Source organism: Gadus macrocephalus, chromosome 20, assembly GCF_031168955.1.
Source record: "Gadus macrocephalus chromosome 20, ASM3116895v1".
NCBI classification, from domain to species: domain Eukaryota; kingdom Metazoa; phylum Chordata; class Actinopteri; order Gadiformes; family Gadidae; genus Gadus; species Gadus macrocephalus.
Window position 1 is genome coordinate 9988601 of NC_082401.1, and position 12069 is coordinate 10000669.

Genomic DNA, 12069 nt, shown 5'->3' on the forward strand with positions numbered 1-12069 from the left:
CTCTCTCTCTCTCTCTCTCTCTCTCTCTGCTTCCTATCCGCCCTCCATTCCACTCCAGTTTTGCCACTCCTCCGTTTCCCTTCGTCCTCGTCCTCGTGTCCTGAGGAACAAAGTGTTTCTTTTTGAGAGTTGGAGTGGACTTTTGTTATCGGGGTTCAATTGACCTCTCCAAGATGGTGGCAGGTGAGTGACGCGAGCCCCTTGTCTCGTCCCCGCAGGACCTGAGCAAGTGGAAGTCCCGGCGTAAGAGCGTCAACTCGGACATCGTGAAGAAGAAGGAGGAGCGGGAGCAGATCGAGCAGAACTACGGCGGCGACATCGGCAGCGGGAGAACGCGCAGGTCGCTGAAGGATATGCAAGAGGAGAGGTGAGCGCACCACGCACCTGTTCAGGCAGCCCGGCCTGGGAGCTCTGGTGAAGGCCAAGGGGACGCTTGTTTGACCGGTTGTTTAAGCCGGTTCAAGGATGAAAGGAAGCGTTTTGTACTGGATGAAATACGAGAGATGTATAAATTAGTTATTAGTTTGTTATTAGTTTGTGCCGTTTGCCGGTGCACTTGTTTTAACAAGTAGTGTGTTGTGTGGCGGTAATTAGATTTCCATGTATCTGTGTGGTTTCTGAAGGAAATGACAGGTTTGTAGAGACAGAGAGAGACAGAGAGGGAGTTCTCTGTGGACAGAAGCTTCAGTAGACGGAGGAAGGAGAAACCTACTCCCTAATCGTGCCTTTAGACAGTGTGAAAGTGTAATCTAATCACGGCTCACGACCCACCCTCTCCCCTCCCCTTCTTCTGTTGGCCCCACCTGCCTTTCAACTCGTGTCCCTCCTTCCACTCCCCTCCCATTCACCCCCCCCCCCCCCCCCTACCTCCTCCTCATTTCAACTTTGTCTCTCCCTCTCCCTTCATGCTTTGTCCTTGCGTCTTTCCCTAATACCCCGTCCATTCATCCCTGCTATCCTTTATCTAACCCCATTACTCACTACCTCCTCCCCCTTCCTCCCCCATGTAACTGTCCGGCCCCCCCTCTCCCCTCTCTCTCCCCCCCCCCCCCCCCCCCCGCAGAGCGTCTAGAGACAGCAGACGTTCCGTTGGCAGCCGCCTGAGCTCCCTCTCCTACCTGGACGAGGACGAGGACGTCTTCGCCGTGCCCATCCCGGCGCCGCGTTCCCGCTCCCTCTACGGCCGCAGCAACACGGCCGACGACCTCTACTCCCCGCCGGAGCGCTCCCCGGCCCCCTCCCCGGCCCCCTCCCGCCCCTCCATCCCGTCCACGGAAGACGAGGAGCCCGCCGACCGCCCCGCCTCCCCCCCGCCGCCACAGGAAGCGGCTCCGAGTCGCGCCGTGACCGGCGGTGGTACCCGCGCGTCCTCCACCGTCTCCACGGTGACCAGCAGCAGCGTAAGCAGCAATAGCAGCAGCGCGTACGCCGTCAGGAGCGCCGACCTCCCGGCCCGGCCGAGGAGCATCAGCCCGGCCCAAGAGCCCTCGGTCACAGTCATGGCCGACGCCGGCAAGACCCCCTCCCCCACCCCCAGCCCCGAACCCCGATCCCTCGTCTCGAAGGCCCCGGAGCCGTGGCGCCCCAAGGCGGGCGTGCGGACCGCGGAGAAGAAGGAGGCCCCTCAGTACAACCCGACCATGCCCCCGGGGGTGTCCCGGGTGTCCGCCTCCCTTCCCAGGAGCACCCAGAGAGCAGACAGCACCACCAGGCTCAGCTCGGTCATCATGCCCAGGCCCTTCGGGACCCAGGCCAACCGCCTCTCCTCCCTCACCAGGGCCCCCGTGGTGAGTGCCCGGACCCCCCCCTGGCTCCCAGCTCCTAGCTGGACTCCCCCTTCACTACAATACAACCCGCACCCCAGACACTCTGTCTGGGGTGTCCCCAGTAAGTCCCCTTTGGTAGCTCAATGGACATCAATGCATTGTCCAACAGTCCCACTGGTTTTACAGCGGTGATGAATCTCATTATGGTATCTATGGTCTCTAATATGGTAACTACTCCATATTATTGCTGATAATAGTCAATAGCTGGTTTCAATTGCACAAAAGGCCCAGATATGATGATGTTAATGATCATATCACAAACTTCTATTCAAAAGTTAAACTATGTATTTTATCAAAGCCATTGACAGGGATCCCCCTTCTCCACCAACCGCCCCAACAACGCCATCTTATTCTTTCCCTCTTTGTGACAAGTGATGGGTTCATTCTCTCGGGGGGACGCTCATTCTGAACCTCCTTAAATCAACCCTCCTCTTCCTCTGACCCAGACGGTCGACTCCCACCGCCGCGTCAACGGCGACGCAGACGTCTCCACCAAGTCCTCGGTGCCAGGCCGCTACCAGCAGTACATGACCTTGGAGGACGAGGCCTCGTCTCAGTCCAGCGGCGAGGACGAGGAGGAGGGGGAGGGGTCGGATGAAGCGAATGAAGAGGAGGGGGTCGGAAAAGGCCTCAGCTCCAACAGCAATAGTGTGTCGCAGGAGCCTCCTCGGGTGAAGAGTGAAACCCCAGCTCTGGGCAGCGATGCCAGCCAGGTACTTCAGTTACTACACACTGCAGAGGAGCGGGCTTGCCTTACGCAGTACTTTTCCTTTCCGATGTTCCGTAGTGCGTACTATCCATCTGTGTCGTGTTGCTGTTGTTAAGACAATACCTACGACGGCACCGTACGGCACTGCAGAGAAGTGTTAACCTCAATCAAGGGAGTCGTAAAACCATTTACTTTTGCTTTGTAGTTAATGCTCTGCAGCATGCTCTTCCATTTTTCTTTCCAAGTGCCAGTTGTGTTAGGGGGGATCGTTTGGTTAAAGGGAGTGCTGGGAAAGGGTTCTGTGTTCTTGGGAACAGAGGCTACATTATGTCACCTCTTGTTGCAAAGAGCTAGTTCACCAATCTGATGTTGAACGCTCGCTTCAAACGCACGTACTGTGGTTCGGTACGTCTGTGTTATTAGGTCACGGTCAAGATCGGACCGCCACGGGCAAATATCTGCTGCTGCTGAAATTGATGCATGGGATTTTGATTTGCCGTCTCTATCAATGGCCTCATTTTAATATCTGGGTTATCAAGAAGCATCGGAAAGCGTCATTTAAATTCATATAGGGGGGAAAGCGAGTGGCAGTGGCCTTGGAGTGAAAGCTTGAGTTAATCGAAAATAATGCCACAGAGTACTTTGTCATTGAAGGTCCTATATGTACGGCCAGGCTTCACTTTTATTCAGCACCAATAAATCATTCATTCACAGGAACAAAGGGATCTGGAGTGGGCCTTGAACACAGACAGAGCATGCCTCCAAAAACACAAACACACTAACAACCAACACACACAACCTTTAACTGCTGTTTCTCTGTGTGTGTGTGTGTGTGTGTGTGTGTGTGTGTGTGTGTGTGTGTGTGTGTGTGTGTGTGTGTGTGTGTGTGTGTGTGTGTGTGTGTGTGTGTGTGTGTGTGTGTGTGTCTGTGTGTTTCCAGGAGAACTTCTCTGACATGAGGATCAGTCTCAACCAGAAGCCCAACAGCAGCCGAGACTTTGGTTTCCATGCCGACTGGAGCGCCTCAGGGACCCGCGTCAAGTCCATCCAGCCAGGTAACATCTTCCTCCTTCTCCTCCTCCTCCTCCTCTTCCTCTGAAACCCACGACAAGTCATTACCGACAAAACTGCTTTTAGCCGTGAAGCGAGAAAAGCACTTTCTGAGATTCTGATTCATCCCAGCAACCAGGGACAATTTTCTGATCATTAACCATGAAGTGACCTTTCCCCCCCCCCCAAAGTGAATCCCTCCAGTGGTGCAGCTCTACTCTGTAACCCATGGCAGGGTCCAATGATGTGTACACACGGTGCTAAAGACTCCCCTGTGTTCAGTGCGGTCGAGTAGTCAGCCACCAGTTCCCCCATTTCTGTGGTTTGTTCCTTCGTTCGGTTCTCAGATGACGCCCCCAACGCCCCCTCACAAAGCCCACCCCCCTTCTGCAGTCTTTGCAGCGGGTGCACCATGCCTATGTAGGCCAGCGTCTAAGTGGGTCAGTTGTGCTGTGTCTGAACTTCTCTCTCTCTCGCTATCCAGAACCCACGCAAAATGGCTGCGGAGCGCCGCATGGAATGGAAATAGAACGAGAGTGTTGCCGTTTGTTTTTTTCTCATGTTGCCTAGCATCGAGATGGACGTCTGAGTGACAGTGTTCTCACTATGGGGACGTTGTCCACTTATGCCTACACTTAAATGACTAATGGACGGGAAAGGAAAAAGTGTGAAATCCACTGCAGTCGTATGAATCTCTGTGGTAGTGAGAGTGACGAGGCTGCAGTTATGAGTGCCTTACTCACATGAGGTTCACGATGCTGTTAACGGTACGCCTAGCTCTTCCTCACCCAACTAGCGGACATTTTTAACCAAGATGGCCACCAGGTGAAGAAGGCCCGTTCACAGTATAGTGTGGTTCATCTAGTACCATTGGTAACATGAACAGTCAGCGCGGAGACGGTTCATCAGCAGCCGGACCTGTAAGACAGACCGTATGAACTGTTCCCTGGCAGCGTGTGAGTGGTTTCTGAGTGTGCTCCGTGTGGCGTCCCGTGCAGGCAGCCCGGCGGAGATGCTGCGGGCTGGGGATGAGATTCTGAGCGTGAGCGGCCACAGAGTGGCAGACATGAGCTATGCAGAGTGGGGGGCCAGCATGATGGACGCTCTGCAGCAGGGCAGTCTGACCATGGATGTACGCCGCCGGGGCGGCAACAGTGAGTCCACCTCGGTTTTGCAGGAGGGTATGAGTGGGGATGTGTGTCTGTGTGTGTGTTAATATGTGTGCTTGTGTGTTTTTGTTTGCGTGTGAGTGAGTGTGTGAGTGTGTGTGTGTGTGTGTGTGTGTGTGTGTGTGTGTGTGTGTGTGTGTGTGTGTGTGTGTGTGTGTGTGTGTGTGTGTGTGTGTGTGTGTGTGTGTGCATGCCTGAGTACAAGAGAGCGAGCGAGGTGGCATCAGGCAGAGGGAGTGTGAGGGAAATAACAGTTTAACCACTTTGAAGGTTGCATTCTCCAAGTGACAGGATGGCTTACGGTGGCTGGGCTGCTAAACGCTGTTGACACTCTAAAGTGGTCCGTAAACTGCTGGGTAACCATCCATGAATGATCTCATGACAGTTTACCGGTAGCATGACTTCTCTCTGGGTGTGTTAGGAGGGAGTGACAGGGGGGGGACTTTATTACTCACTGTTCTTCTCTGCTCCTCTTTGTCCTCCGTTCGGTCCTGTTGTTTCTTGTCAGCATTCCTCTTCAGTGCAGTATTTCGAGGGCAAGAGCCTAGAGATGCAGTTCACTGCTTACTTGCTGTTCATAGTGATGTGTTAGCACAACAGGCTACCCTGAAACCTTGACATTGCCAGCAAGATTTTGTCGAACCACGAGAATACAAGTGGATCGATAACGATGATGCTAATTAGGAATCGCCAGGCTGGCTATCAGGGAGCAGGGAGCCTGTTTGCAACACTTTGGTCTTCAGGGTCGCTGGGCTACCCTGAGACGGTTTCTCTCTCATTCCCGCTGTTCTCCCATAGCAGCACACTTCCACTCTCATTCCCCATCTCTCTCTAGTCACCACTTTTAAGATAATCCCATTCCTCACACTCAAACTCTATCCTATGACTCTCACACGCATAAAGTGAATACCCAGTGCCCGACTTTGTGTCAAAACATAAACACATCCCGTTTCTCTTTTGCTGTTTTTGCGGTATTGTCCGCGTGGACAGACTGGGACACAGACCGACCGGCAGCACCCTTTCAGAACCATAAGACCATCAATCTCACCAGTGCGGACCATTCGACGCTTGTAGGTGGGGTCGGCAGCAACACAAGCCCCACCAACACCAGTTTGGATTTCACCTCACGCAAATCCCCCGACGGCCTGGGGCTCAACCACTCCGTCATCGTGAGTGACCCCCCCATCACGCCACACGACACGGGGTTCCTTGTGCGTTATCAAGCCGTTGTAACTGAAGTAATGAAGGTTGCCAGATTGGATGATGCTCAGAAGCCCTCGGCCGTTGTTGGTCGTCGTTGTTAATGCCCACACTTACATAATACCATATAGAAGTGTGTTATATAATTAAAGTATTTGATATTGGGTTTTTCTGCAGAATGTGGCAACCAACGGACTCAACGGGGGTGTCCATCAAGAGGCGGTAACCATGAGAAATAAAGGTATGATATTTGATTTTTGGATTAACTTTATTAATAAACAAAGAATATATATATCGATGGCATGTTAAGTGTTGGAGTCTCCTATGAGAGACATTAAGCGTTACAACAATGCATCTTTGAGTACACTTAAAACACACACATCACAAGCTGATCGACAGGCCTGCGAGGTGTTCTGTTCTAATCCCCTGTGCCTCACTGTTCCCCCCTTCTCTCATGTAGAGTCAGAACCCATGTCTTTGAAAAACTTAAAACGGAGGTCAGAGTTTTTTGAACAAGGTAAACGTTTCCGAGGCTAGCAGGGTGAAGGGTGGTGTGATACGGTGTTGTTTGTCATGTGGTGGCTGGGCTCTCTATGTGCTTCCCCCTCGACCACTCATCGTGGCCTACATCTTAAATATACTTGTACATGTATGCCCATATGCAGCATATGTTTTCTATCAATTGAATCAAGCAATGGAAACGCGTATGGTGGGATCCACGCCCTCTTTCAAAGTTTTTAATTGAGCCTCGTCTTTATTCTGTCTTTGTTTCTCTTCTATTTATTTGATGTATTTTTCAGCCTGGACTCATAGCGGGAGCATAACTTGTATCATACCCCCCCCCCCCCCCCCTCCCCAGGTAGCTCAGGGTGCAGCAGGGTCAGCCCTCTGGTCTACCTCTGTGGTAAACACGCAGGGCCCAGTGTGCAGTGACCTCTATCCCCCCCCCCCCCCCACCTTGCTATCCCTGTATGCCTACCTGCCCGCCAGGCACAAGCCTGGGTTCCCTGGCATGATTGTTGTTGCAGCCGGGGGAGCAGAGCTAGGATCTGGTCTCCCAGAGGTGGTTTGCTTCCCCCCCACACCCCTGTTTAGCACTGAGGAGCTAACACTCCTGTGGTAAACATGGAGCTGAGCTAACCTCTCCTTAGTGAGAATCGTCAATGGCCAATGACAGGTTTAATTAGCAAAATAAAAAAAGACAAATTCCTTCAACCCTGAAGTTGTTATGTAAGTGATTATATACCTGTATATTTAACCTGGAGCTGGTATCCTTCCCGCTGTGACCATCACTTCTTATAGACAGGTAATCGTTAGCTCTCTAAACAAATCCACACCAAGGATTTTTCTTCCTCTCAAAATCAATTTGGCCCGGAGAGAAATATGCGAGAGAATCTCAATCAGAAAAGATTATGAGAAAGAAGAAAGAGACTATTACGTAACAGTATCAGAGTCCAAAAAAAAGAAGCAATTTCTCTATTTTTCTTTCAAAGCTCCCTTGGCTGTACACATCATGCCTGGCACACTACACCAACACCAGACTCGCATCATTCGGTCTGGTTCTGTGCCTGTGTGTGTGTGTGTAATATATATATATATATATATATATGTGTGTGATTTATACATTGTTCACGGTCACACTTTCCCCTTTGCTGTGCATGGCCTTCAATGCCTTGCTGTTACACTAAGACAGTTCCTCTCTGCATGGAACGTGTGCAAATCTTCTAGCGACGTGTAGCACTGGCTTGCATGCAACCATTGTATGGACTCTTTGTGTGGAAAGTCTCAACGTTTTACTGTGTCTGTTTGCGTGAGTCCCATTGTATTATCTCCAGTCTATTCCCCGTTAAAGTTCATTGATTTCCATTTGGCTGATCAGGGTTTCCAGAGGTCAGCTTATCACTTTCCTGATTGTCAAGTCAATAATCTTTATATCTTAATACTCTCCATAATATTTACGACGTGCATACCAGAGGAATCTCAATGACACTTGTTTACTTTTTCCAGGAGGATCAGAGACGGCGATATCGGATGTGAGTATTGTCGAAAAACACAAAAACATATTTAGTTTCTTTCTCACCCCCTCCCCGTTCACTGGCGGTTCTCTGAAAGGTGATCCCTCGGCGGAGACAGCACCACTGTTGCACTCAAGCCCTTTGATTGCTCAATCATCCTGCTGTTGTCAGGAGCACACACACACACAACTCTCAGAGTGCTCGTCGTCAGGTATCATCCGGACCGATAGCTAGGGCCTCCTGTTCTTGCACTTCCACCTTCTGTCTTTCTCTATCTGTATTTCTGTCTCTATTTATATCTCTATCTCTTTATATCTCTGTCTCTCCTACTCTCTTTCTGTATCCCACTGTGTGTGTGTGTGTGTGTGTGTGTGTGTGTGTGTGTGTGTGTGTGTGTGTGTGTGTGTGTGTGTGTGTGTGTGTGTGTGTGTGTGTGTGTGTGTCTCTCTCTCTCTCTCTCTCTCTCTCTCTCTCTCTCTCTCTCTCTCTCTCTCTCTCTCTCTCTCTCTCTCTCTCTCTCTCTCTCTCTCTCTCTCTCCTCTCTCTCTCTCTCTCTCTCTCTCTCTCTCTCTCCTCCCCCTCCATCCCTCCCTCCCTCCCTCTCTTTCTCTCTCTTTCCCTCATGGAGGCTATACTGGAGGTAATCCTAGCCCAGAGCAGAACTCACCATCACTATAGCCACACATCAACTGGGATCAACTGTTACATCACCGCTCTTTAGCAGTCATGTCTCGGTCCAGTCAGAAGTACAATGGGAGAGTGAGAGACGTTCCTTCAGTGTGTCCATACCAACTTATTCCCTCACCTCTTTTATAAAGTCCACAGTAGGCAGCAGTAAGCGGCAGAACTTTTCAGAATACTGTTTTTTCTGGCCTGGCCGCGGGCGCCTGGCTCTGGATGAGACCTAGAGATGTGAGTCTCAAGAGCTCCTTCATGTGGCGTGTGTGTTACATTATGGCCCTCCTCCTCCCCTCTGTCATCAGATCCCCGTGCCCACCCTCACCCCCTCGGCCAGCCGCTGGTCCTGGGACCCCGAGGAGGAGCGCCGCAGGCAGGAGAAGTGGCAGAAGGAGCAGGATCGCCTCCTACAGGTCAGCAGGCGTCGGTTCGGGTGGCTGTGATAACTGCTTCATTTTAGCTCAGATATTGGTAATACTTATTATGATGACGATGATAATAAGGATAATGAGAATCAGAAATGTATTTAATTAGTATTCTTATTTATTTATTTGAGTATTTATTTATTCAAGTATGTTTGCACGTACAAGAATATTGACTTGGTGAGGTCGCTGAATAGAATACATAAAGCAACAAGATATTAGCAAAATAGCAATTTATTTGACAATATTTACATTGTAAACTATTTAAGAGCCATCAATTATGTATGCTGTAAAAGGCTTAGATGCAATGAGAGGGTTAGATGCTATGACATGGGGACGAGGCATGTACACACTGTGTGTGTGTGTATGTGTGTGTGTTTATGTGTGTTTGTGTGCGTGTGTGTGTGTGTGTGTTTGTGTGTGTATGTGAGTGTGTGTTTGTGTGCGTGTATGTGTTTGATGTGTGAGAGGGTGGGGTGGGGGGTATATTCCCCAGGATGAAGTCCTGTGAGATGATTGTCCCCAGGAATGCAAATAACTCCACAGTGTGGACTAGGGAGTCACACATGATGGGGGAGGGGGGGTTGGGGCTCGGCTTCTCCAGATATCTCTACGGTTTTCACAGCGTTTAGCCCTGAGTTGTTCCAGCTGCTCCAGGAAGCCAGGTGCTCACCTGGCTTCCTGGTTCAGTTTGACAGAAGAGAGGCTAGGGGTGCAGCTGTAGGTGTAGAGGGAGGAGAGGAGAGGAGAGGAGAGAGCACACAGCCTATGATTAATCCTATGAGGGGGGTGATGATCATAATGATGATGTCAATGTTGACTTCATTTCTATCGCACCTGTTTCAAGATATACCCAAGAATGTACAAGGTAGATGTACACATCCACATGTTTCTCACACCAATTCCGCAGCACCTCCCTGCCAAAAACACGGGTGGTACGACTATTCGTGTCTATCCCTTTGGCCGTGAGATGAAAGGTGTCATGATGGCATCCACTGCGAGGAAAAAACCCTCTCGCTCGCTGCTCCCTCAGTGCTATTCCCTATCGATCTGACGGCCTACTTCAGCCTCATAAGAGCCTAGCCAGGGGGAGGCGACGCCGGCAAGTCTCCCGCAGACCTTAACAGGAGCGCCGGCTAGGGAATGACAACAAGTATAAATAGGCCAGCTGCTGTCTTCTGCATCGTGGGTCACAGGGAAAGGTGTTCAGAGGAAGACAGTAGTCTGTGGAGAGAGAGTGGGAGGGTACGTGTGTATGGATGTGTGTGTGCCCAAGCAAGCATATCTATTCTCTTCGGGTATGAGGTCTAAAACATGCGCTGGGTACTGTGATCTTGTGTACAGTGTGGCGTAGGCGCACGCGCGTGTGTGTGTGTGTGTGTGTGTGTGTGTGTGTGAGTGTGTGTGTGAGAAACTGTGTACTTGTGTGTGTGTGTGTTTGTGAGAATGCGTGAACTGGTGTGTGCGAGTGTGTGTGTGTGTGTGTGTGTGGAAAACGTGAACTGGTGTGAGTGTTTGTGTGTGTGTGTGTGTGTGTGTGTGTGTGATTGTGTGTGAAACATGGTGTGAGCGGTGTCCCTGTGCTCGTGTTTCCAGGAGAAATACAAGCGCGACCAGGAGAAAATGCAAGAGATATGGCGCAAGGACCAGGAGGAGGCTTACGACAGCAGGCAGACACAGAAGGTGAGCCAGGAACTCCGAATCAATACAAGTAGACCCTTCAAAACACCAGGACTGAGCCTGTAATCCTCTGCGAGACCTGCAGCATTTCAAGGATTAAGAACTTTTTCATCAATAAAAAAATCTGAAATGTTCAGCTTGGTTGGATGAACATGGTCATGTTCAAGCCAAGATCAATTTTTTTACCTTTCGTGTCACCGATCAATTCCACAGAAACATTATATGTTCACAAGATGATGAGATTAGCAAAGGGACCGTCCGATTAGCATTCGGCGTCATCATTCACCATGACCGACCGACCGGTAGGTAGGGCAGCCAATAGAATAACTGCATCTGCCCTCAGCTTTTCCGGGCAGTGTAGGTGTAGATGCGTCCTTAATGAGCTACTTGTGGCCACGCGGACGTCTGCGTGTGTGCGTGCGTGAATGTGAGTCAAGTGCTCTGCTTTAAAGACGGGGTTGGCTCCTGGCCCACCTCCCTCTCCTCCCCCACAGGCCCAGAGCCTGGAGGTGGACGCCGCTCGCCCCCTCCTCCACCACCCACCCCTCCCCGGCCTGGGAGGCCCAGGAGGAGGAAGAGGAGATGAGGAGGAGGAAGGAGGCGCAGGAAGAGCAGAGGCAGGCCGAGCAGAGACGCAGGCAGGAGGAGGAGGAGGAGCTGGAGCTCAGGCGCTTCAAGGAGGAGCGGGAGAGGAGAGAGCAGCTGCAGCGGCGCCGGGAGGCCGAGGAGAAGGAGAGGAGGGAGGAGGAGGAGGAGAGGAGGGAGGAGGAGAGGATGAAGAGGACGGAGGAGTTGAAGAAGAGGGCGGAGGAGGAGAGGAAGGCGGAGGGCCGAGGAGGAGGAGAGGGTGAGGAGGGCGGCGGAGGAGGAGAGGAAGAGGAGGATGGAGGAGGACCTGAGGTTACAGAGGAGGAGAGACGAGGAGCGGCAAGAGGAGGAGAGGAGGCGCGCCCTCGATAAGCAGCAGCAATGGTCAGCAACAATGCAAACTGTCACGTCCCTCTGTCCTCTCCCTAAACAAGCAAAAATAGCACACACACACCACGCACACACACACACACACACGCACCGACACATGCACACACGCACACACACACACACACACACACACACACACACACACACACACACACACACACACACACACACGCATAGGGGCCTACTTTGTAAACATTTCAGCTGCCCTTCATGCCCTGCGCAGCTACACTCAGTGCTAACCTCATATGCCCCAATGTGACCTGCCCTGTTGCTCCTGTCTCATAACAACCACCACTAATATGCTTCCTGTGTGCCTCTGTCCTTCTCTGTGCTGTGACGCTT

General features: G+C 51.4%; 1 protein-coding gene across 8 annotated transcripts in view; it reads left to right on the forward strand.

The window, feature by feature from the left end:
* lmo7a (LIM domain 7a) overlaps positions 1 to 11751 on the forward strand; it is a 49144-nt gene extending 37393 nt beyond the window's left edge. For 5 of the 8 annotated variants that reach the window (XM_060040713.1, XM_060040715.1, XM_060040714.1 and 2 more), the window contains 13 exons: positions 219 to 367; positions 1064 to 1787; positions 2273 to 2539; positions 3476 to 3590; positions 4584 to 4739; positions 5745 to 5923; positions 6132 to 6195; positions 6415 to 6471; positions 6814 to 6858; positions 7962 to 7987; positions 8953 to 9060; positions 10666 to 10752; positions 11244 to 11751. In XM_060040713.1, coding sequence (XP_059896696.1) covers positions 219 to 367; positions 1064 to 1787; positions 2273 to 2539; positions 3476 to 3590; positions 4584 to 4739; positions 5745 to 5923; positions 6132 to 6195; positions 6415 to 6471; positions 6814 to 6858; positions 7962 to 7987; positions 8953 to 9060; positions 10666 to 10752; positions 11244 to 11600 — 2334 coding nt within the window. In that variant the 3' untranslated portion in view covers positions 11601 to 11751. The remainder of the gene's footprint in view (positions 1 to 218; positions 368 to 1063; positions 1788 to 2272; positions 2540 to 3475; positions 3591 to 4583; positions 4740 to 5744; positions 5924 to 6131; positions 6196 to 6414; positions 6472 to 6813; positions 6859 to 7961; positions 7988 to 8952; positions 9061 to 10665; positions 10753 to 11243) is intronic. The other 3 variants (XM_060040716.1, XM_060040718.1, XM_060040717.1) reach the window with 3 other exon arrangements.
* The last annotated feature ends 318 nt before the right edge of the window (positions 11752 to 12069 follow it).